Raw genomic sequence first — 23,732 nt, forward strand, 5'->3', positions numbered from 1 at the left:
TGCTCACCGATAACGTTATTATCCTGCCATAATATTTACTGCTGTAATCAGACATGTGAATTTGGATTCTTATTGCCCTTCACGAATTGCTGGAAGATTTCTTTTTTGAACTTTACTCTGAGCTGTGATCTCCTCTCGAACACCGACTTTTCCGCACCAAACATTTACTTTGTCCCTTAATCCAGATTTCTCGGTTGATTATGAATCATATTTAACAGGTATACTATGCTTTCCTGATTGTTGTATAATGAAACCATTTTTATTCTCACTTGCTATTTATCCAATATGCGGTCTTGTACCGAGTCAGCAACAGAGCACCAGACGTTTTGAAAAATATTTGAAAGTCATCCTAGCGCAGCCTACCAACTCCCTGTCGTGTTTGAGCTTAAGAGATAAATAAGTAATATACATTTTTACTAATTTACGACTTGGGGATAGCGCCACCGTTTGATGATAAAACTCCCCCAACAGTATACATATGCGGCCATTTATTGCAGTCTATATACCCGGGGTCCCGTGATCCAGTAAATCATTTTAATCCCTGACACGAACATACACTTTGACTCTTGCGGTATGAGTTTAATAATCACGCCATTATTTTATTACCTACAGACTCACAGTCGTTAACTCAAAGGTAGATTTTAAAGTCAGGAGTGATAGTGCATGTTGTTACCGCGTTAAAACTCAAAGTTAAACTATTTTTGGACGGATTGCTGTGTTTATATGGTCTCTTAATTCATGTCACATGAGAAAAATACGGAAACTATTAAGGTAGAGAATCACGAGCCATTTTTTGGGCCACACGAGCAAAAGGTAACAATTTTAAATTACCATTTGTTAAGATGCCTAAGACACCTAAATTGAAATCTGCGTTGGAAAAAAGTTGCATCTGAAAAAGAAGGAAATTTGCATATGTCTTACATCAGCATACGTTACTCGAGCCAATAGCGTACGTGTTTTTGTTAAAAAATTGTATTCATCATTTTCAGGTATTTCTAAAAAACTCTATAATTCGGTCATGAAATAATTTAGTACTGAGCATTTTTTTCACCCTACATCAATTTGTGTATAGTATCAGACAGTCGGAGAACTTTCAATATCTCGAAGTTTCCGGGTTCCGACTGTCGTGACGGTAGTTGATGGGTCGTCCGACGGCTTGGATGCGGAACGAGCTGCCGTATCGAGTTTGACGCCAACGGCTCGGTTTGCGTTTGGGTTTGTCATCGTCGCCGTCGTCTTCTTCGTCAGACTCGTCACTTTCGTCACTCTCGTCGCTCTCGTCGCTGCCACTTTCGTCGCTGTCGCTGGCGCTCTTTTTGATCCGGCTCTCGTTGCTCTTGTCGTCGTCCTCTTCACTTTCTTTGCTTCCGGCGTCCTCGGTGTTGACTTTGTTTCTCTCGACTGCTGCGTCGAGAAGATTATCTTCCTCATCCTCATCCTCCTTCTTATTGGCAGTCTGAACAGGAGTATCACGATCTTTCGGATAACCTTGTATGGGGCGACCGGCAAAAGCGGATCGGAAAAGGGTCGGCGCTGGGATGTACACATCTGTCGAATTCTTCCGTTGAAAGTTCGCCATCTGAATGGGGGCGACATAATTCATTTGGGTTGTATAAATTAAACTGGAACATAATAATAGAAATGACTAACGGTTATGTGAACGCTGCAAATAGCGATCAAGGCGACAATAATCCAGGGGAATTGTTTCATTTTCCAGCGAGAGTTCAAACTGTAGAACAACACACAGCACTATTATTACGTAAGCGATAAGATGCTTCAATTCGCTAAGGAAGCAGTTTCGATTGTGACAATCTCCAATATGAGCGCCTACGTTTTATACTGGCCATAGATCATCAATCGCCGTCCGTCCGTGACAATTATAATGATAGGCTACGGGTGTACTATATAGCAATCAGAAAAATAAAAACAAAAAATAAAGTCAGCGTGGTCATTTCCGCTTCAATACCGTCGCGTGTATTTTGTTCACAGCTCCGAGCGAAGCTATGGGAAAACCGCGACAAGGTTTTATTTTTTTGGGCTGGGAGCTGCTGGTGAGACACGGATGCAAGCATGCAGCTGCGAATTCGGACACATGTGTACCAAGGGCAAATGGAAACCGTAGGTAGATGTATACACAGCAGCGTTTTATACCAAGTAAATATAGAGCTTTATATACGATTAAATTTAAGAACATGTGCGTGCTGGGCTGGTATACTGAACAAGGCAAGCGAATTAATTGATGGTGATCAGAAATTAGTTTGTCGCACTACTATATTACTTTAAAAAAGAAATTGATTTTTTAAAACAATCGATTTATAGTCGATTTACACGGAATGATGAAGTACGTACGCTGGAATAAAGCAATTTCGCCACCGCGCTAATGGTTTCCAAGGTCGATCAAACCGCTGCTTTGTAGCTCACCGACATTTTAATTGTACACAGCCGATCGAGGCCGTATAATGTATAGTGGGCACGTACGTGTGATACAACAAACGATGGGATTTTATATTAGTTAGCGGACTTGGATATAAGGACATAGTGGACTCCATCGACCACCACCAGTCCATGATCCAATACAAGAAGGCCATAGCCACCTCTATCCAATTGAATAACGAATTTTAAAAGAAGAAAAAAAAAGAATTGGGTTATGAAGTTGGGGATTTTTTGAGGACCTTTGAGGACGTCGAAGGCCAATGGGAGTTAGAGTCTTTACCTCTCATCAGTCAATGTCACTAACCACATAACAACAACAATAAAGTTGTTTAAATATTTTAATTAGCTATAACCGGATATTGGTGGAATTCGTTGGATTATATGTCCATCAAATTGATATACAGCTAAATTAGTAGAATAACTTATTGTAAAAACTATGTTTTCAATTTGAGGACTTATTTGGAAAGATGATATACTTTTGGTTTTAGGGTAATTATTTTCTACCCTCAACTGTTCAGTAGAAAACAACCAGAAATGCCAAGTGTTCAGTACTATCCAATTTTATTAAGCGTCGTCTAAATCATTTTAGAAATTGCCAATATATTTTATCCAATGTCATAAAAAACCGTCCGATCCAATAATCTTCGCTGAAATATCAACACTTCAATTAGACACAATACATTTGTGACTGAAATTGAGTGATTAAAGGAATATCGGCGATTCATTTACCACGCCGTCACAAGTTAAGGCGCCGGAGTAGTGGTAGTTGTCGGTTTGGGCTTAACGGTCTTAGGGACTTTAGTCGGTTTAGGCTTAAGGGTCTTAGGGACTTTAGTCGCTTTAGGCTTGCGGGTTTTAGGCGCTTTAGTCAGTTTAGGCTTTTGGGTACGGGGCGCTTTGGAAGGCTTGGGAGTTTTTGGCGCACGGGTCTTTTGGCGAAGTTCCTGCTGGACATCCTGGAGATCTCTCGGTCTGCGAGATGCTGGGCGGGGTCGGCGGCTAGGATGGTGGGGCCTGCCGGTTCTGGGCCTGCGGGATGGGTGGGGCCTTTCAGTCCTTGGGCGGCGGGATGGACGAGGGCGACGAGTTGAATCTTGGCGAAGCTCATCTTCATAAAGATCCCTCGGTTTACGAGTTGGTGCCGGCTTTTTCGTTGGCTTGGGCGCAGCCGATGGTTTGGGCTTGACTGACGGTTTGGGCTTTGCCGTTGGCCTTGGTGCTAAAGTCGGTTTGGGCCTTTTGGTCACCTTAGCCTCCTGTTACGCAAATGAAAAAGAGTCAAACGTGAATTTTAAAAAAAATTTGAGCAACATAAAATGGATAACAATGGGACCAAAAATAGCGGAAGTCAAATTTGGTTTTACCGAGGCGACGGCAAGGCAGACGGCGATCAGGACGCAAATTGCGAGGAGCTTCATTTTTTCAGCGCACGGTCGGTAGGAGTCAAATGATGCTGTGGATCGCCACTATCGAATGGGCTGTCATTTATACTCGTCACCACGTAATTGATTTGAACGTGTCAATCGGTTCGGTGCTCGGCCTTCTGTTAGCTTAATTAATCGAAAGGTGGTTCCGGTAAATGTGGATGTGCGTCATGTGCGGGCTGCATACGTTCTGTTCAATCATATGCAGATCCGGATCTAATTACACAGTCTGGTCTAATCTAGTTCTACGGTAAATATTAATAGCTACTAATTGAATTTGACTGTGCAAATAATTTCGTTCTCATACACCTACGTGACAGATGCAGACACAGCTGATTGAAATTGATGACAGAAAAATCGAGAAAAATGACCAACAGAACTTTTTGGACGGTTTCATTATTATTTGATTACTAAATTATTTGACTAGCAACCAATTTGATTACATTGATTACTATTATTTGATTAGCAACCAATTTGATTAAATTGATAGGCTACTTTTATTTGACTAGCAAAAAAATAAATGTGAAAGTGGTATGCAAATTTTTTTCTTTATTGAAACATCTACATAGTTTTTAGTATTTTTTATGTGGAAAATTCGTAGTCTATTAATATCTGATTGATATTTAATTGTCATCGCCATATGTCCAAATGATCCACCAAGGCTGCTGCTATTGTCGTAGTCATCCAATACTTACGTCATAAAAATAATAATTATGTAAAAACAGTAAAATACGTTAAAAACTATAAATTTAGATCATTTAAGAACCTGTGCCCCCCAATATGAGACGACATGAGGGTTGTTAGTTTGTCTTCAATTACATCTTGACAGTTGTCGGTCTAAACGTCGGTGGTGGAGATGGCTTCAATGAAGGTGGCAGAGATGGTTTTAGAGAAGGTGGTAGAGATGGCTTGAGAGTTGGTGGTAGCGATGGTTTGAGAGATGGTGGAAGAGATGGCTTTAGCGTAGGTGGAGATGGTTTCAGTGAATGTGGTAGAGATGGCTTTAGGGTAGGTGGTAGAGATGGTTTTAGTGACGGTGGTAGAGATGGCTTTAGCGTTGGTGGCAGCGATGGCTTGAGACTCGATGGTAGAGATGGTTTGAGGGTCGGTGGAAGAGATGGCTTTAGTGAAGGTGGTAGAGATGGCTTTACGGTAGGGGGTAGAGATGGTTTTAGGGATGGTTTAAGAGAAGGTGATAGAGATGGTTTTAGTGAAGGTGGTCGAGATGGCTTAAATGTCTGTGCATCCTATTATTAAGCATAGAAAATTTATACGTGACGTGACTTAAATTAATTATTTGGTAATTTGCGGGTAGTAAATAATTATTTCCACTTACCACTGCAACCGAGAAGAAAACAGCAATCAAGCTGGCAATAGCAAATGATTTCATTTTTCAGCGAATTGAGCCTAGACTGAAATCAGACAAAGCTGGAATATACGCTATGAAGCGGTAACTGACGGAGCAGTATCGAACGGTCCCGTATTTATACCGACGAAATTTCTATCAATCCCTGGACGAAACATTTTTTAAGAGTAATGTGCAAGTGTCTTATTGTTCACAAAAGAAACAGGATACAGCTGCCAGCAGCTGTTTAAAGCAGTGTAGAATGTGTAGGTAGATAGATGTAGCTATCATAATAAGCGAGACTTTGTTACCGATTTGTCAGACGCAGTTGTTACGCAGTTGTCGCACAGAGCTATATAAAGTTACAAGTATTAGGCTACAAACGGTTATAGAATCTATTGTATAGTGGACGTGCTGATGGACGGACAAATATACCACATGTCAGTATAACCAAATGTCAGTATAACCAAAATGAATAGGAAAGTTATGTTACACAATCTAGACTATATGGGTTTCAATAAAAAGACAAATACATATTTAAATAAAATATTATTCGTCCGCCGACTACTGAATAGCTCATCAGGAAAATAGTACAAAGTTGCTGGCGGATGGAAAAGCCTTCGGCAATTAAATTCGTTTAAATTGAAAAAACCGCGGTTCCAGCAACAGTATTTCTTAAGCTCAGAATCCGCTTTTGTTGGCGGGAATCTCATCAATGGCAAAATGAATGAATAACAGAAATAAAAGGTCACAACCTCGCAACCGCGGATTTGATCAGTATTATTAAAAATTGTATCGATTCAATTTAGCAGGACAAAGAAACAAAAGAGGATCATTTTTAATTACGCGCTCAAGCCAGTCAGTATCACTTCAGTCTCCACCATTGTAGCTACGTTGTTTGTGCTTGGCAGACAAGGTAATTCAATTCAATTGAAGTTGTGTCATTACGTTTTTCGAGAAGTTGTGTTTTCCTGGATTTGTTCGGACATTTTTCCAGTGATGAGATTTAACTTTGATTACAGGAATTGGGGTTTTTTATCATTTTAAATCTACTGATACTGCAGACTGTGGTGTATTTCGAATTGTGGAAGAATAATAACTGCTGCAGGATGTTCGAACAAGAGGCAGCCAACGATGTTCAAGTGAATAATGACGTAGAAATGCAGCAGCAACCACCAGTGGAAATGAGTTCCACAGATAGTGACTATTACAGCGAAGTCGAAGGCGATTCGCCGATCGATAGTGAAGAAGACAACAGTTACCCAGCCGATCAAGTCGTATGTTCAGTTTTTGACGACTGGATTGAATTGGATTTGTCTATGGAGTCTCTCCGGTCGTTAGGTTTTCTCAGTGGTAAAGTCATTTCTATAATTCATTTATAATAGTAATATTATCCTTGATTTTTCAATTTTTAAAACAGACACAGACTTCCAAGCGGTTTTGGATTCTTTCGCCGAGTTTACAAGCCATCAGCTGCGTTTGGGGGTTTCCAGTCCAAGAGAGATGGAAGGTTATTACGCAACTTTTGAGCAAGAATTTTTTTTTTCTTTATTAATTTTTTCTTTTTCTTAAAGGACTACTCAGAAATCATTTAGCTTATCTATTATGGCGCCGAACTGTATTTACAAAACTTCATCAACTGCCACCAATTAGCGGTAAATTTACACGAATTTATTGCCACATTTTTACATTCAAAGTTTAACGCGAGTAATATTTTTTGGGGTGCAAAGTGGAAGCTGAACAGCTGAATTTATTTCTTGGTAACAAATGGTGTGAGAAAACTAACACGATGTCACAAAACAGGGAACGATTCAAGAGTCTGGCTGACGCAACTGCCGTTCCCCAATTGATTCTCTCAACAATCCAGTCGTATTTCCGGAAACGACAACCTGAAAGGACGGCAGCAGATGCCGTCAGCAACAAGAGATTCCGGAGGAATTAGAATTGATTTTTTAAGAGCTCACGAAAATGGTTTGAATGTTTACTCAAAAGAAATCATCTTAAATCTTATAGAAGTTTTTAAAATAACGTTTTTCAAAATCCGCGATGAGCAAATATTTTCCAAGTATCTATTTGATCACTTATTTATCATGCACAATTATCTTACTTGATGTACGTGAAAGATTTCACAATGTTATTATCAGCAATCACCCAAATTGTTCTAATTTCACTATTAAGCTTTTAACTGCATTTCGTTAAGATAAATGTTCTTATTGCCTTTCCCCATTTCTCTTTTTAGTTACCCATTTAGCAATATTACAATACAATAGCCTACTTTATTGAAAAAAAATCTCAGAATTAATTGATAATGCATTTAGGCTAATATTCGTTAAAATAAAAATCAACAACTATAAATATAGCCGCGGTGGACGATTTTTCGTGTACAACACATCTGTAAACGAAATCTACATCACATAATGTTTGCCATTAAGCTCAAGATTCTTATCTCTCGTCAGGGCGTTGAGGGCGAGGCATTTTCTTATCTCGTATAACCGTTTGCTATCTGTTGGAGAAAAATAAAACAGCATTTTGGTTTTCATCATCTCCAAGTGAATACCAGTGAGAGTATCAATGACAAAAAAGTGCTGAGCGTAATATAATGAAGTGGAAGGTGTTGCCAATTCTTTTCGCCTTGGTTTATGCGGTGACAATCCTCCTTACTTTATCGCTAGTCTTTTCCGTAGAGACTTTGAACAGTTCGACACCGTTCGTCAAAGACATTTTGTTTTTAACATTTCCCTTAACCGGTGGATCGCTGTCATCCTACGCCTTTTACTCTTCGCTTCTCTTCACGTTAGCCCCTACCAGTGTGATAGGATGTCTTATTGCCTGCATGAAATCACCCCCTCGGACCTTGGTCAATGCATTTTACACTTTCCAGTTAGTTATCGGGATCGTCTTGTTAGTTATGCAAGATCAATCTGATAAGAGATTCGACCTGGAAGTGGAGCTAATCGAATCCATAATGCAGTACGATCGCACTAATAATTTACATGATGCGAAAAAATGGGATGTGACGCACCGCAAGTTGAAATGTTGCGGTTACGATGATTACCAAGACTGGTTCGTCACACCGAACGAAATGAGGACCGATGTTCCAGATTCCTGCTGTTTATTACCGATCAAACGGTGTGGTGTGGACGCGTCTAGGAAAAACCGCATCGAGGAGAAGATACACACGCGCGGATGTTATCCACTCATATGCGACCAACTGAGAAATATAAGATTCATTTACCTGAGCGTTGTGTTTCTTATTCTTGCCATTCCCTCGGTTGTGTTTGCTCGCAGAATCCGGTCGTGGGTGCTAGCAATTAGACGACAACGTGATTAAATGTGAATTTGAAAAAAATTTATGAAAATGTCTTGTTATTATGTTTGACAAATAAATTATTCGAGATGATATCGGAAACGGGATTTTAATTTTTGAAATCCTACAACAGATTGCTTCATTTTCGTTTAATAATACCCCCGCTAATACTAAAATTGATTTGTATCCTTGCAAATTACTACAAAATTATGTGATTTTTTAAATCTTTTAACCGACTGTAAACTTGAAAACAAAACACAAGAACACATGCCATTGAATATTTTTATTTTTTTTAAATTATTCATAAATTCGCAAAATGCGCTGCTTAGGTAAAAAAAATTAAATTTTCGGAATTTAAACAGTTATTCAAAATTCCCAAATAAATGTTAGGCCTATTGATATTTTTAAAATGTTTTATTTTACGACTTGATGCTGCTTGATGTGCCCGTGCCGGTCGTGCGGGCGGCCAATCGCCATTTCGGCGACTACGACTGCGCTACGCTAGAAGAACGTTAGGGCAACCACGTCTGTGTTTGGCAATTGTGTATGCATTCAGTAACATTTTCGCCCTGTCATTTTCATTTTCACCGCTCAACATGGACCCCGTCCGAGAAAAAGGCCTTCAAGATTATCGCAAAAAACTTTTGGAACATGCTGAAGTTGAAGGAAGACTTAAAGAGAGTAAGTTTTTCAATTAAAAATCTTAGTTCATGGGTTGACTTGAATTCAAACACTTTTTGTGTATCACCTCTAGTGCGAGAACTGTTGAAGGATCTTACAAAGCAATACGATAAATCGGAAAATGATTTGAAAGCACTTCAAAGTGTTGGCCAAGTAAAACAGAAATTAATTTTGTCTTAGTTACAGCGAAAATTTTAATTGATATTATTTTCTCATGAATTTAGATTGTTGGGGAAGTCCTAAAGCAGCTGACGGAGGAAAAATGTAAGCTCTCAAAAGTTTTGTTGACCTTTTTATACAGAATTTAGAGTTGTAAATAATAATATTTTATTATTTGATTTAGTCATTGTCAAAGCTACCAATGGGCCTCGCTATGTTGTTGGATGTAGACGTCAGTTAGATAAGGCTAGACTAAAGTCAGGAACTCGTGTAGCTCTGGACATGACAACACTGACTATCATGAGATATCTTCCACGTGAAGTTGATCCATTAGTGTACAACATGTCTCATGAAGATCCGGGAGATGTTACCTACTCTGAAATTGGTAAAAACAAATATAAATTGAGGATGACATTTGAACCACATAATAACAATTTAACACAAATTTAAAGGTGGTCTGAGTGAGCAGATTCGTGAGTTAAGAGAAGTGATTGAGCTACCACTGTTGAACCCTGAATTATTTCAACGTGTTGGCATTACTCCACCCAAAGGATGTTTGTTGTATGGACCACCAGGCACTGGAAAAACTCTCCTTGCGAGAGCCGTTGCTAGTCAACTCGATGCCAACTTTTTGAAGGTAGGTTAAAGCATTGCAAACCAAAACTACTCGATTTTACACAATTCTTTTAAATGGCACTTAAAGGTCGTTTCCAGCGCCATTGTAGACAAATACATCGGCGAGAGTGCCCGTCTAATTCGTGAAATGTTCAATTATGCAAGGGATCATCAACCTTGCATTATTTTCATGGACGAAATTGATGCAATCGGCAAGTTTTTTTTTGTCTTCCTAAAATGCCATTACTCATTATAGTTGGTTAAACAGGTGGACGCCGTTTCAGCGAAGGTACTTCGGCTGACAGAGAGATTCAACGTACGCTGATGGAACTCTTGAATCAAATGGACGGATTCGATTCGTTGGGACAGGTTAGCTTCTTTTGTTTTTTACCTTATCGAATGTGCAACTAATGACGGGATCAATGATAACATTATAGGTAAAAATGATCATGGCTACGAATCGACCAGATACACTAGATCCTGCTCTACTTCGTCCAGGTCGTCTTGATCGAAAGATTGAAATTCCCTTACCCAACGAACAAGCACGTTTGGAGATTTTGAAAATTCACGCCGGACCTATCGCGAAGCATGGCGATATCGACTATGAGGCTGTGGTGAAGTTGTCTGACAGCTTTAACGGAGCGGATTTGCGAAATGTGTGTACCGAAGCTGGTCTGTTTGCTATTCGCGCGGAAAGAGATTATGTGATTGAAGAGGATTTCATGAAAGCAGTTCGTAAAGTGGCAGACAATAAGAAACTTGAGTCGAAACTTGATTACAAGCCAGTTTAAAAATGTTCAAATACCCTTCTAACGATAATAAATCTCAAGTTTGAATGAGAAACGCAGCCTTTTTATTTTATGAAATTTTCAAGTACATTCAAGTTATTTAACGAGAATACAATCTTACACGATCATTTCTAGTTCACGAGCGTACTCTATTGTCTGCTTAGCTAAATCAAGCGCAGTCAACGACTCATCACTCTTTTTGACGTCAATTTGGAATAGATAATATTCGCCAGAATTCATGGACCATTCTCTCTGTGGATGAAATTTAAAACAAATTATTACCTCACAATCTGTCAATGACCTAAAAATGTGTACGTACCGTGTTCCCATATTCTTTCATAGTGTTGATATTAGTGATGCTCAACATTTTTGCAGCTTCGTTGAAATGGATCTTATCAAACGATTTCTCCATGCATGCAGCTATTTCATCTCGGATAGTGTCCACCAAAATGTCGAGAAAGTAACTGTAGCTTGGAGCAGGGACATCTTTTTTTGCTTTGAATATCTGATAACACAAACCGACATACCAAGGCTTAAAGTAATCAATAATAATAGCTTGCAAACCTAAATACCTTATTGTAGCATCCTTCCATCAAATATTGCTCTAAAGAAACAGGATACCGGATAAAGACATTTTTTTGAATATCATTGGGTGAAAGAAGTTCAAGTTCTGTATGAAATTCTGCCACACGGTTCTGGGTAAGTAGCCAAAGCAAATTCAAACCAAGAAGCTCATACTTCAAAGAAGATTCCTGGAGGAAATTGCTAAAAATTAACAAGAAAATTAATTGTGGTTTCAAATTGCTGTAAAGAAATTTGGTTTAACCTGTAGTCCAAATAGTATGATTTCAGCTGTGCCACATATCTTTCAAATGCTGGAATATCTTTGGCAGAGATGCTGAACAAGGCACCCAATTCCAAGACACCACCTTACATCATTATATTTTAGTTTAAGTTGTTATAGTCAGTAAAATTAAAATACTTACGACCAAGTTCGAGATCAGCTTTCACCAGAGGAGCACCTACTGACGGTAAATAGGCGATATGTGTAAGGCCAACCTATGCAAAAACATCTCTTGTTACAGTAAGTGATTTTAAGGGGAATAGTGATTTGAATTACCTTTAGTTTTTCAAGTATCTCAGAACACTTCTTGACATCCGTGAAACCTTTCTGGTATTCAATTTTTAGCTGGTCGTTCAAAGCACTTAATTCTTTCCGTTCAGTTTCCATGGTTTATCAAACTGATTTTTTATTTTGAAGAAGGTGGGAATCTACAATTTGACGTGACTCTCAAAATTTCCACGTCAATTCGTCTGCAATAGCATCAGAATTTCAGATGCAACATTGTAGTTGACACAACTATTATTTCGTCATAAATAAAATCATACGCATTAAAAACTATTGGGATATAAATTAATTTTAAAAATATAATTATTAATGATTTAATGGAATGACAATTTAAGCTCAATGGATATTCAAAAGTATAACTCAGGCGGCAACTACCTATATTTTGGCGCTAACGAGACAAAGTAAAAGTGCTCCAATCTCCTTCTGCAACAGTTGTCCCTCATTCTCTTGTTTGGCTTTGGCTCCTATCAAGTTTGGCGATAGACTTAAAATTTTGCTGAAAATGGAAGGGTTTGACGATCCGGGAATTTATTATTCAGATAACTTTGGTTCAGAAGAACAGGCTAATGAAACTGCTGTCAACAACCAAGCTATCAAGAAAAAATTTAAGGACTTCATTCGGCAATTTCACGAGGGAAATTTTAATTACAAATACAGGTAGTTTGCACTATCAGTATCACTTGACACCTTTTAATTTATTTTTGTGAAATTTTAGGGATGCCCTTAAACAACAGTATAACCTTGGCCAATATTTCTTGGAAGTTTCAATTGAAGATATTTCTAGCTTCGATGAGTTGCTCGCTCATAAGCTTCAAAAGCAACCATCAGATAACTTGCCTTTGGTATATCTCTTAAAATTTATATTAAAATGTGTTATTTTGTAACATTTATGCTGTATTACAGTTAGAAGAAGCTGCTAAAGAAGTTGCAGATGAAATAACTGCTCCTAGGCCTGAAGGGGAAACGGTTGTCCAAGACATTCAAGTTTTACTGAAATCAGATGCCAATTCTATTTCTGTTCGAGATTTAAAAGTATGGAGAAAGTAACATTTTGTTCTAAAAGACCAGCTATTAATTTTTACTTTTGTTACATTAGTCAGAACTCGTGTCACAGTTGGTTAAAATCCCTGGTATCATTGTGTCTGCAACTGGTATCAAAGCCAAAGCCACAAAGATTTCTATCCAATGCCGATCGTGTCGTAATGTAGTTCCAAACTTGACTATTAAACCTGGTCTCGAGGGATACATTCTTCCTCGCAAATGTGCCTCGTAAGTTATATATTTTCTTTTTTGCCTTCATGCATCAACTTGAAATTAAATTTTTTTTTATAAAGAGAGCAAGCAGGAGGAGCCAAATGTCTATTGGATCCTTATTTTATTATGCCAGATAAGTGTGAATGTGTAGATTTCCAAACTCTGAAATTACAAGAGTTGCCTGATGCTGTACCACAAGGTGAAATGCCACGACACTTGCAACTCTTCTGTGACCGTTATCTTTGCGAAAAGGTAGTGCCGGGAAATCGACTAACTATTCTAGGCATCTATGCTATCAAAAAAGCTGGTAAAAGCACCAGGGTATGGCTTTATATATAAATTTTCACATTAAATGAAGTTGAATACTTAAAGTTTTATACGTTTTTTATACAGACTTCGGCTCGAGAGAAAATTGCCGTAGGTGTTCGCAGTGGTTATCTACGCGTAGTTGGTATTCAAGTAGATAATATGGGAGCTGGTAGAAGCAGTACTGTCCCCATTACATCCGACGAAGAAGAACTATTTCGTCGTCTTGCTGCCTCGTCCAACATTTATGAACGCATCGCCCGAAGTATCGCTCCTAGTATTTACGGGTTCGAAGATATTAAGAAAGCGGCTGCTTGTCTTCTCTTTGGAGGTATGTCGATTGAACTTATCAGTAATGATCAATTTTCGTCTAACGTTCGATGCGTTAACAGGTTCTCGCAAACGCATGCCTGATGGTCTAACTCGACGTGGAGACATCAACGTTTTACTTCTGGGAGATCCAGGTACCGCTAAATCGCAGTTGCTAAAATTTGTTGAAAAAGTGGCCCCCGTAGCAGTGTACACGTCTGGAAAAGGTTCTTCGGCTGCTGGTCTTACGGCTTCCGTCATCCGCGATCCTTCAACAGTAAAATAACTATTCTGAATAATGTATTTGATTCTTAATTTAACCACAGATTATTTATAGCGCAATTTCGTTATGGAAGGAGGTGCTATGGTTCTTGCTGATGGCGGAGTAGTGTGCATCGACGAGTTCGATAAGATGCGTGAAGATGATCGTGTAGCAATTCACGAAGCTATGGAACAGCAAACCATTTCGATTGCCAAAGTATTACTATTTATTTTAGAAAATGTGATAAGCAGGTTAACTGAGTGCCCTTTTCTTTTTAAGGCTGGTATTACTACCACATTAAATTCACGCTGTGCAGTTTTCGCTGCGGCAAACTCTGTTTTCGGGAGATGGGACGACAGTAAGGGTGAAGAAAATATCGATTTTATGCCGACTATTTTGTCGCGTTTCGATACTATCTTCATTGTTAAAGATGAACATAACGAGCGCAGAGATATGGTTAGAAAAATTTCAAACACGTAATAATGTTTTGTATTTTAATAGTTTGCTCCTTCAACAGACTTTAGCTAAACACGTTATGGGTATTCACATGAACGCTGTTCAAACTGGTGAAGATTTAAAGGAAGGAGAACTGAGTCTCTCTTTGCTCAAGAAATACATCGGGTTTTGTCGAAGGTATGAGGCAACCTTTTTTACCCTTGTATTCAATTGGATGAATTGTCATCTTGATCTTTTTTCGTTTCAGTCGTTGCGGACCCCGGCTCTCCGAAGCTTCTGCCGAAAAGCTGAAGAACCGATATGTCCTCATGCGCAGTGGTGTACGAGAACACGAAATGGAAACAGAAAAGCGTTTAAACATTCCCATCACTGTCAGGTAATTTGTTCAGCCTTGGTTGATAAATTTAATTAGATTATGATGATTCCTATTAGCTTAAGGCGTTATCTGATTTCTGAAGCATAACAGGGGCCAACTGACAAGAAAATTAGGATTTATTTTCACAATTCATGTATTGCCAATATTTAACTTTATCATTCTCGATTGTAGGCAGCTGGAGGCTGTGATTCGGTTATCTGAATCCTTGGCAAAGATGCAACTCCAGTCGTTCGCTTCCGAAACCCACGTCGACGAGGCCTTGAGGCTTTTCCAAGTGTCCACTTTGGACGCTGCCATGTCCGGAAGTTTAGCTGGTTTGTGCAAAATTATTAATCTTGATATCACAGAAATTTCAATTGGTGTCTGATTCCAGGTGCGGAAGGATTCACTTCAGAAGAAGATCAAGAGGTGATTTCACGTATTGAAAAACAACTGAAACGTCGTTTTGCTATTGGTTCGCAGGTGTCGGAAAATAGCATCGTTCAGGATTTCACTCGTCAGGTAGCTCACATTGTCCAAATCATTTTATTAAGCATTCACTGATGTTCCATTAATTATCTTAGAAATATCCTGAAAGAGCTATTTTTAAAGTGATTCATTGTATGATTCGCCGCGGAGAGTTGCAACACCGTATGCAGAGGAAAATGTTGTATCGCATTAAATAATAACGTACTTAAACTTTCTAATTACCCGATATTTTAAACTTCTTTGTATAATGCCTGTTCTGGCCGCATCATCAGACAGGTAAACCCTCACCGTCATTCTCAACCTAATACATCTGAATCAACTGAAGCCATTTAGATTCATCAATAAATTGCAGCTCAAAGCAAATAAAAGATTTGCAATGTGTAATGCATAGCTTGTGTTAATTCAAATTAATTCGCAGTGTTGTATGTATAATAATTTATTTAGAATTTATAGAATAGAGTAGATTTTATTGTGATTAACATTCACGCATATACGCTCTAAAATGCGCGGAAGGTAGGCAAGTTAGATAAGGTAAATTTGTTTGGTAGTTTAAATGCCCTTAATTCAGTTCAATCAGTTCAATTTCAATGATCGTTAAGAAATTTTGGACACGGAAATAAGTGATACAGTGTAAAACAGAAAGTTCTGATGCGCAGCTCGTTTAATTGAAACATGAAGCTATGTTAAATGATGGGATATATTGCAATCGAAATCCCAAATTGTAAACCCAACATAATATTAAAATTATTTCCTATCAAAATCGTTTGTTACAAATCGATGTTCAGGCCCAACAGCTGGACGTTCAGGGCAGGCCCACATAGAAAGTAGGGCTTGAACGCCGGGGCCTGATTCTGAACGTCCATGACCCACTTGTTATCCGATCTCCGTTGTTAAACTTTTTAAATTTGTTTTGAAATTTGTGACTGCTGTGCAACTAACTTAAGATTCAAAACTCATTATTAGATGTCGCCAGTGTCGCCCATGTTATGTTGTTCTTCAGGCTATGTTGTTCTTACATCCATGCTTACATCGTTAAATGAGGCGAAATGTGCGAAACAAATTGTAGCTAATTTATACTTATGTTCTTTTGATTTCAAATACCAAATTGAACTTCGTATCTTATGTAGGTTTATCTTTACCTAGTTTCCTTATTTTTATACTGTAACAACTTATTTCTTTGAAATTCTAGATGTATACTGTCAGTCATTCTAACAAGTTGACTTAGCGCTCAGTCAATTTCCATCCATTAGATCCCCATGCTGTCAAATGCCTAAAACTCATGTTTGAAGCTCACATATTGAGATATACTGGAATAGAGGATCGAGGAAATGTATCGATATAAGATGGTTAAATCTATTGCCACGAAAATGTTTTCGTGACACGACAGGTTCGACTCACTATTGCAACGAAATCTGACGATATTGTTTCGTGTCAAATCAGAGCACTTTGTCTATTGCCACGAAAGCCTACTAGTCCTCTGTTTTCGTGACAATTTTTCGTCTGAAATGGCTATTGCCAAGACATTTCGTTGCAATAAACAAACCGTTGACTATTGCCACGAAAAAATAAATAACAACAGATAGATGGCGTACTATGGCAAGTTTTTAGTGCCACCCAGTTCACCCTCAACCCGGGGATTCAACCCTTCATCTCAACCCGGTTATTCAACCCGGTGACTCAACCCGGGGATTCAACCTAGCTGTTTTTTGGCGCCATCTAGCGGCCAATACAATAAATACGCCTACAAACTATAGAGACCCGCATCTCCCTCGATTTTTCCCTCGTTTTTGACACCACGAGCGCCACATGCTTGGTGAATTTTATCAAGCTGGGCGCGGAACAGTTATTCCTGTCAGCTCAGTTCATACTTCATAGTTAAAAATGTCAGTTTTATTCGAAGAGTGCCTCATTTGTGGGGCACTTATAGTTTATAGAAGTTCCATCCGCGAAAAACACGTTACCATGGCCTACTATAATGAACGGCCCATCGGCTGGCTATATCCCTGTTGCCGAATGGTTCCCAGCGCCTACCCCTTCCCATCCCCTACTTTTCATAGCCAGAGGGTGGTAAGCTACATCAGAAAGTTCCACATTCCATGTCGTCTTTCCATGCCCCACAAATGAGGCACTCTTCGAATAAAACAGACATTTTAACTATGAACTGTATGAACTCAGCTGACAGGAAGAACTGTTCCGCGCACGGCTCGTTAAAAATCCCGCAGCATGTGGCGCTACTGGTGTCAAAGTCGAGGGAAAAATCGAGGGAGATGCCGGTCTCTATAGTTTGTAGGTGTATTTATTGTATTGGCCGCTAGATGGCGCCAAAAAACAGCTAGGTTGAATCCCCGGGTTGAGTCACCGGGTTGAATAACCGGGTTGAGATGAAGGGTTGAATCCCCGGGTTGAGGGTGAACTGGGTGGCACTAAAAACTTGCCATAGGCGTACAAGTGTCAAAATTCAAATTAATTGTGCCTGAGGCATGTAACTTGCAAGCACGCTATCCTTTTGAAAAGACCCTTCTTACAAAATCGTTGTAGCCGTATAATAAAATGGCTATTGCCACGAAAATTAAAAAAAAACACGAAATATGCAGTTGTATTAATATCGTTTCATAGAAATAGAAATAAGTACCTCATTTGAAAAAAGAATTAAATTCGTTATTTTATAAAATCAGTTTTATTTTCAAAGACATAAATGATTAATTGATTAGATAACGTTAGATAACAAAACGCAGTTTTTCGAAACTTTTTATGCTATCTTAAACACTGTTTAAACAGTTTGGACTAATAAGTAATAACCTGACTCATTTTCTTTAAAATAATTAAGTCAATCGGAGGTACAAAATAACTTAGACAAAAAAATATTGCAGATGGGCTTATTTAGAAAAAAAAATACCTTTTGATACTTTCCCATCTGGAATTCAAAGCTACTACTACAACTATAGAAAAAGGCACGTAGGGTGATCAGAATAAGAATTCTTTAAAAACATGAAATTACGGAAAAAATATAACACCAAGCCCAGTATGCCAAAATTGGTGACACAGACATAGCCCAGCGCGATGTAGAAGACTGTATAAATCTCAGAGATTGATCCCTCCATATCAATTCTTGGAAGTAACGTAATTAGGTAACCTCTGGAGAGGCTATCAATGTTAAGAAGGGCAAGGTCACCGGACACAGCATAACAGGAGAGTAAAACCTCTTGCTGCGTCTTGAAAAAGTGTTGGCGTATCTTTCTCTTTGATCTCTGCTGATTGAATGAGACTGCAAAAAAAAATGTATCGGTAATGAAAATCGAAAAAGTAGATTCAAGCACAAACTTGCTCTTGCTTTCCAGGAACCAGGTAGTGGCCGTAACGGAAAGCCGCGCCCTATAAAATTCCTTCAAAATGGAACTATTGACATTTTTATCGTAAACCCAGATTAAACATTTTTGAGGAGCAACAGGCCGAGCTATTGACCAATGAGGAGTCCCCTGATAAAGACGCTCGTCGCTTCAGTGCGGATTCAAATCGTTCAGATCCGCCGCAATTCGATTATGTTCACGCAAAATCACGGTTTGCGTGACGGCAATGTTCGGCGATAGGCTACATTCACTCGATTGCCGCCTGCATAAAATTGCCATTTAATTAAACTAAAACCAATTATTTTAATGACTACCACCTCACCTGCTTTAAAGCACCTCAATTCTGTCGAATTGTTCAGCCATCAACTCTGCTCAGATTTGATTATTTCTTTGATTATTTCCGAATTATTTCAAATATGGCGATCTAACGTTATTCAAAGCGAGATATAATAACGTTTTCGCAAATCTTTCGTTTAGCAAACATAAAAACATTAATAAGGTACACTTTCACGCACGCACATATTGAAATGAGTAGAACGTTTGCCATAAAAAAAGCCGTGTGTTCAATTTGGTGTGAAATCAGTTTAATAATAATAATAATAATAATGTACGTATTTATATGGCGCCTTTCCATTACATGCTCAAAGCGCCTTCAGTTTCCAATTTAGATGTGATTGAACACACCACAGTATATTTAACGTCATATCCTTGAAAGCAATCAAGAATCCTGTGTTGTGTTTAACGTCAAATTCTAGGTAAATATAATATACCAATAATGCTAGGCTTAAATGAAGGATTAATAATGACAATAATAACCTAGGTAAGCACCTAATTAGAAAATAAAAAATATAAATTTAAAAAAATTTCGTGGCAATAGACAAACGCTTATAAACCGTAACGAAAGATGTCGGAGCATGTCGTAGCAAAAGACAAATCTGAGACAATTACCAAGAAAAGAGAGGGACGCTAGGCTTTCGTGGCAATAGACAATCTGTTGTTTATTGACAAGAAAACTATTTCGTGGTAATAGACTGTGAGGTCCGTCGCGTAACGAAAAAGCAGACGGAAAGTCGTGGCAATAGACTCAACCATATAAGATATTTCCCCAATACTGCTACCTGATGAGCTACAAGACCATTACAAAATTTTCAGATTTTCATAATACATAGGTATTCTAACTATTCTTGCTCATGAACTATAGGATCTTTTCTGAATCTTGAAATTTTGGTGGCGTACCCTGCAACAGCATGTTTGTTGTTATGGTTGTTTTTACTTTGGTTTAGAAGGCAACCCAGCTAAGAGATAGGTATTGTTTTATTTCTCATAGGTAAATTTGTGTAAATTTGTAAATAATGTAGAATTTCCTTGTCCCATTTCCACTTAGAGTTTCAGAGACATTATGAAGAGTGTGAAGTGAAACCTGCCATGAGTATGTTCATATACCAGATCTGCTTGATGAAAGTCAAATGCCTTACTAAATTCATCACCTATATGATAAAGGTAAGCATCAATACCACCTATCACCACGCTAATGCAATACTTCATGACACTTTCTTTAGCATCAGGAAATTTATCTCAATATGGAGAAATACTGTTGGTTGCTGTGAATTCCATTTTTGCGGTTTTTTCATCATGAACATTTCAGTGTGCTTCTTAAAAAAGGTAAAGATTGATATGCTTTATTCATTTATATATTTTCATTAATGAAAAACATTTTTTTTTTACAGAACACGCAGTTTCTTTATGGAATCGTATGGTTCTGGCAGGCACGGAGATTCTTGTGCCAATGCTGACCTTTGTCCATGACGGAAGAGGGACTTCCACCAACGTTCTTCTCCATCATTATCTTAATGACGCACGCTCATCTAGCTTCCCTGCTTCTAAACACAATTTGTTTTACTTCACTGGCGACTTGGCGAGTTTCTGGACCACTTCAGTGATCGCTTCCGTCCGCTGTTACACACCTGCAGTCACTCACCACGGGATTATGCCCAGGTACCCGACAATTCATTTATTTTTGTAGATCATCTACCAGTATTATACTTGCTTTAAACTCTTTGTCTGTGTAAGAAACTAAGAATTCCTAAATCGGGCCCTTCTTACGCGCAAGCGCAAAGAAGTGTTACTTAGACGTTTCTTTTATCTAACACTAGATGGCTTTTCGATAATTTTCAGCTGTCGAGTTACTGTCCCAGTTACTTTGCAAATCTCTTAAACATTTATCGGCAGCTAATGTGTGAAAATTTTTTAGTGAAAACTGACAATAACTATTCCACCAACAAAGCTCACTTGTTGGATTTTTAATAATGTGTTTTTTTTTCTACTTCCGGTTTTCTCATTTCTGTCAGTAGTTTAGTTAATATTCATCTGACGTACAAAAGAACCACATATTCGTGATCCTCGTCAAATTTGTGGTTAAGTTCATGTTTTTTTTGTACGTTTTCGTACTTCCGGCTTTGAGAATTTTCCTGAACTATAGTTCAGGAAAATTCTCGATTTTGACCAAATTTTGGATTTCGTTTAAATCACACCTAATCGACCCCAAATTTCATGGAGATCACGAATATATAGTTTAATTTGATGACAGCTCAATGGTTAAGGCGGTGTGGTTACTTCCGGTATACTTCCGGAATTTTTTAAAAGACTAGCAAGTGAGCTTTTTTATGTGTTCAGTTCTCAATATTGCAAGCTTGATTTTACGTTTAAAAAATTGCATTTTTAAATCTTTGAGCTAAAAAACCTGATTATTGTTTTGTAACCTTGTATTGTATTTTAATCCTATCCAATTTTTTAAAATCTGATTTAGAATGCGCCAACAAAATACTTCTGGCAATGGAAAGGTACCATCACTGGCAATGGAAAGGGACAATCACTGGCAGTGGAAAGGGACAATCGCGACCGGCACCTAGACTCATCATCAACGTGTATCATCTTATTGTCGGTATAATTTCGTTTGTGTTAGTGTTAGTTAACCCGTTGGTTGCCACGCCTTTGTTCTCCCCTAGCTCCTTAGCACGGGCCGCGCTGTTCGGTCTCGTGGTTTTCATGCCGCGGGGTCGGACAGTCGCTTGGACGTGACGCGTAGAGTAGTATAGAGAGTATAATTTACGGGTTGTATGGCGTGGCAGCCAACGGGTTAACTTAAGTGTATGTGTGTATATGATGTGTAATGTGTATGTATGTATGTGACTGTAAAATGTGGTGGAATTGTGGGTGGAGATAAAGCAATTCTTTTTTAAATGTTTGTTCATTGTGTATTTAATAGTTTGTAACAGAAGATTGAAGTTTTAAATTTTATACATTAGTTTCAAAGGGACTTGGTAATTTATTTTAAGAGTCTGTAGATCAATGACTCTAAAACTGAATACAATATTTGCCTGAAAGTCCATTTGCTACGCAGTTGATTAAAAATTTAAGAGTAAGTTTAGAACAAACACCTAACAGTATGTTTCTTTCGTAACTTGCCCAGAAAATGAAATTCGTCCAAGCACCGTCAAAAGCTCGTTCGAAGCGACTGAAGCAACAGTAGCTCTTCTAAAAAAAAAATCAAATAAGTTGCAATGTTAAAAGGCTTGGAGGTGTTAAGAATTTACAAGATAATTACTCGCATAAAAAACATTATCCTCATTAAAATCAAATTTGATTTACATATAAACATTTCGGATAGGGTATTAAATCTTCTTGTAGAATGCTGGAGAGGCATAGGTTGTGATATAATATTCAGGTGCCTTAGTGTTGTCAGTAACTCGGGGCAGAGTAATACTTCGGAGCTTCGGTAAGTAATGGTATAATACTCGGGTGCCTTAGTATTGTAGTAAACAGGAGCTTCAGTGTAGTAGCTGGGGGCAGCGTAGATTTTGGTGTAGTAAACTGCGAACCTCGGAGTAATAATTCGGATCACCGTAGAACGATGAAAAAAAAGCTGTGTAGTAATAAATACTGCCTCAGTTGTGGGTATGTAGCTGGATGCAGAGTAATATTTGGGGGTCCCGGTGTAGTAAGCTGGAGCAGAGTAATACTTGGGAGCCTCGGTGTAGTAAGCTGTGGCAGCGTAGGTTGTGGTGAAATACTCCGATGCCTTGATGGTGTAGTACTTGTGGGCCTCGGTATAGTAGCTGGGATCGGAGTTCTTGTGGGCCTCGGTGTAGTAACTGGTTGTTACGTATGACGTTGTGTAGTTGGGCGGCGACGTTGCGGTTTGGTATCCGCCATCCCATGAGACACCGGTACAACAGTGGTCAACCCAGCAATAAACGATAACCAACGGCAGAAGCCTCTGACTAGTAATAGTTTGGAGAGTTGTAGTAGAGTAATACTTGGGCCCATCGGTGTAGTAAACTGGGGCAGCATATGTGGCTGTGTAACATTCGGCCTTCTCAGTGTAGTACTTGGGGCGTCGGTGTAGTAACTGGTCGTTGCGTTTGATGTTGTCTTGTACTAAGACGGCGGCGTGGCGGTCTGGTATCCATCCCCAGAAGACATCGGTACCCTAGTGGTCGACCTATCCATCAACGATTACCAACAGCAGAACGACGCCATAGTTCACTAGACATAAAATAATTTGAACATTACCATTCAGTTATAAGTGGCATATTAACAAATACAAAAAAAAAGTTGAATTGATTCAACACTCCATGTAATGCAATCGAATATTTACCAACAATTACGAATAGGAAGAATGCTGTTGGTGACAAATAGTACACCACAGTTGTTGCCGGGTCGGAGATATGCACACTCGACTGATCTCTGTCGCCTTTTCTCTCTCCCTTTATACCACTTTTTCTCATCCTTATTCACTTCTTAAGCCTTGCGGCTATTGTACCTGCTTGATAATTATGAAACACGTCCAATTCTCACCCAACCTCTACACCACATGACACGTTTTACTTAATGATCTACGTGATCTTCGAAAGTGAAGGAAATGCAAATCTTTCCTCCTGCAGGTTGACGTTGCTGGGGATGGGTCTACAAAAACCAATATCAAAATGAATACCAAATGAATATGGAACACTTCCCGTTCTCACCCAACCTCTACACCACACGACACGTTTTACGTAATAATCTCCGTGACCT

General features: G+C 38.7%; 8 protein-coding genes and 2 long non-coding RNA genes across 18 annotated transcripts; 5 read left to right on the forward strand and 5 right to left on the reverse strand.

Moving 5' to 3' along the window:
* Window positions 1–897: 897 nt before the first annotated feature.
* LOC124343795 (DNA topoisomerase 1-like) lies at window positions 898–2,077 on the reverse strand. The gene is made up of 2 exons (XM_046797279.1): window positions 1,651–2,077; window positions 898–1,579 (listed from the first exon to the last, which is right to left on the reverse strand). The coding sequence occupies exons 1-2, from the start codon at window positions 1,708–1,710 to the stop codon at window positions 1,094–1,096; spliced, it is 546 nt and encodes a 181-aa protein (XP_046653235.1). The 5' UTR covers window positions 1,711–2,077; the 3' UTR covers window positions 898–1,093.
* Window positions 2,078–2,977: 900 nt separating this feature from the next.
* LOC124343788 (extensin-like) lies at window positions 2,978–3,910 on the reverse strand. 2 transcript variants are annotated; one of them, XM_046797271.1, is made up of 3 exons: window positions 3,798–3,910; window positions 3,463–3,689; window positions 2,978–3,405 (listed from the first exon to the last, which is right to left on the reverse strand). In XM_046797271.1, the coding sequence occupies exons 1-3, from the start codon at window positions 3,849–3,851 to the stop codon at window positions 3,177–3,179; spliced, it is 510 nt and encodes a 169-aa protein (XP_046653227.1). In that variant the 5' UTR covers window positions 3,852–3,910; the 3' UTR covers window positions 2,978–3,176. The 2 variants fall into 2 exon arrangements, with proteins under 2 accessions (XP_046653227.1, XP_046653226.1); XM_046797270.1 differs by having other exon boundaries at window positions 2,978–3,689.
* A 476-nt stretch (window positions 3,911–4,386) lies between these two features.
* Window positions 4,387–5,338, reverse strand: LOC124343803 (adhesive plaque matrix protein-like). 6 transcript variants are annotated; one of them, XM_046797289.1, is made up of 4 exons: window positions 5,194–5,338; window positions 4,961–5,104; window positions 4,677–4,912; window positions 4,387–4,547 (listed from the first exon to the last, which is right to left on the reverse strand). In XM_046797289.1, the coding sequence occupies exons 1-4, from the start codon at window positions 5,245–5,247 to the stop codon at window positions 4,538–4,540; spliced, it is 444 nt and encodes a 147-aa protein (XP_046653245.1). In that variant the 5' UTR covers window positions 5,248–5,338; the 3' UTR covers window positions 4,387–4,537. The 6 variants fall into 6 exon arrangements, with proteins under 6 accessions (XP_046653245.1, XP_046653247.1, XP_046653246.1 ...); XM_046797291.1 differs by having other exon boundaries at window positions 4,677–5,007; window positions 5,068–5,104; window positions 5,194–5,335; XM_046797290.1 differs by having other exon boundaries at window positions 4,677–4,978; window positions 5,039–5,104; window positions 5,194–5,335.
* Window positions 5,339–6,009: 671 nt separating this feature from the next.
* LOC124343782 lies at window positions 6,010–7,428 on the forward strand. 3 transcript variants are annotated; one of them, XM_046797265.1, is made up of 5 exons: window positions 6,010–6,118; window positions 6,225–6,555; window positions 6,623–6,712; window positions 6,777–6,857; window positions 7,006–7,428. In XM_046797265.1, the coding sequence occupies exons 2-5, from the start codon at window positions 6,312–6,314 to the stop codon at window positions 7,050–7,052; spliced, it is 462 nt and encodes a 153-aa protein (XP_046653221.1). In that variant the 5' UTR covers window positions 6,010–6,118; window positions 6,225–6,311; the 3' UTR covers window positions 7,053–7,428. The 3 variants fall into 3 exon arrangements, with proteins under 3 accessions (XP_046653221.1, XP_046653219.1, XP_046653220.1); XM_046797263.1 differs by having other exon boundaries at window positions 6,011–6,118; window positions 6,933–7,428; XM_046797264.1 differs by having other exon boundaries at window positions 6,037–6,555; window positions 6,933–7,428.
* A 1,609-nt stretch (window positions 7,429–9,037) lies between these two features.
* Window positions 9,038–10,807, forward strand: LOC124343693 (26S proteasome regulatory subunit 10B). The gene is made up of 8 exons (XM_046797126.1): window positions 9,038–9,190; window positions 9,264–9,343; window positions 9,415–9,454; window positions 9,534–9,734; window positions 9,802–9,986; window positions 10,053–10,176; window positions 10,233–10,333; window positions 10,402–10,807. Exons 1-8 carry the CDS (start codon window positions 9,106–9,108, stop codon window positions 10,753–10,755), a joined length of 1,170 nt encoding a protein of 389 aa, XP_046653082.1. The 5' UTR covers window positions 9,038–9,105; the 3' UTR covers window positions 10,756–10,807.
* On the reverse strand, window positions 10,795–12,075 carry LOC124343761 (26S proteasome non-ATPase regulatory subunit 8-like). The gene is made up of 6 exons (XM_046797232.1): window positions 11,873–12,075; window positions 11,739–11,811; window positions 11,579–11,681; window positions 11,325–11,517; window positions 11,072–11,257; window positions 10,795–11,004 (listed from the first exon to the last, which is right to left on the reverse strand). Exons 1-6 carry the CDS (start codon window positions 11,981–11,983, stop codon window positions 10,870–10,872), a joined length of 801 nt encoding a protein of 266 aa, XP_046653188.1. The 5' UTR covers window positions 11,984–12,075; the 3' UTR covers window positions 10,795–10,869.
* Window positions 12,076–12,288: 213 nt separating this feature from the next.
* Window positions 12,289–15,696, forward strand: LOC124343616 (DNA replication licensing factor mcm5-like). The gene is made up of 14 exons (XM_046797008.1): window positions 12,289–12,538; window positions 12,597–12,723; window positions 12,785–12,913; window positions 12,978–13,150; window positions 13,216–13,456; window positions 13,529–13,772; window positions 13,834–14,027; window positions 14,088–14,228; window positions 14,292–14,468; window positions 14,530–14,645; window positions 14,716–14,844; window positions 15,016–15,158; window positions 15,218–15,345; window positions 15,408–15,696. Exons 1-14 carry the CDS (start codon window positions 12,384–12,386, stop codon window positions 15,507–15,509), a joined length of 2,199 nt encoding a protein of 732 aa, XP_046652964.1. The 5' UTR covers window positions 12,289–12,383; the 3' UTR covers window positions 15,510–15,696.
* A 437-nt stretch (window positions 15,697–16,133) lies between these two features.
* LOC124343874 lies at window positions 16,134–20,277 on the forward strand. The gene is made up of 5 exons (XR_006919389.1): window positions 16,134–16,435; window positions 16,502–16,642; window positions 19,861–19,965; window positions 20,044–20,159; window positions 20,219–20,277. It is a non-coding gene; the product is annotated as an uncharacterized LOC124343874 (long non-coding RNA).
* On the forward strand, window positions 20,278–22,259 carry LOC124343919. Its single transcript, XR_006919444.1, has 3 exons — window positions 20,278–20,321; window positions 20,387–20,654; window positions 21,466–22,259. It is a non-coding gene; the product is annotated as an uncharacterized LOC124343919 (long non-coding RNA).
* LOC124343717 lies at window positions 21,965–23,719 on the reverse strand. The gene is made up of 6 exons (XM_046797169.1): window positions 23,684–23,719; window positions 23,317–23,624; window positions 23,184–23,204; window positions 22,443–22,925; window positions 22,308–22,368; window positions 21,965–22,193 (listed from the first exon to the last, which is right to left on the reverse strand). Exons 2-5 carry the CDS (start codon window positions 23,444–23,446, stop codon window positions 22,331–22,333), a joined length of 672 nt encoding a protein of 223 aa, XP_046653125.1. The 5' UTR covers window positions 23,447–23,624; window positions 23,684–23,719; the 3' UTR covers window positions 21,965–22,193; window positions 22,308–22,330.
* Window positions 23,720–23,732: the final 13 nt, after the last annotated feature.

This window comes from Daphnia pulicaria, chromosome 6 (genome assembly GCF_021234035.1).
Source record: "Daphnia pulicaria isolate SC F1-1A chromosome 6, SC_F0-13Bv2, whole genome shotgun sequence".
Lineage (NCBI taxonomy): Eukaryota > Metazoa > Arthropoda > Branchiopoda > Diplostraca > Daphniidae > Daphnia > Daphnia pulicaria.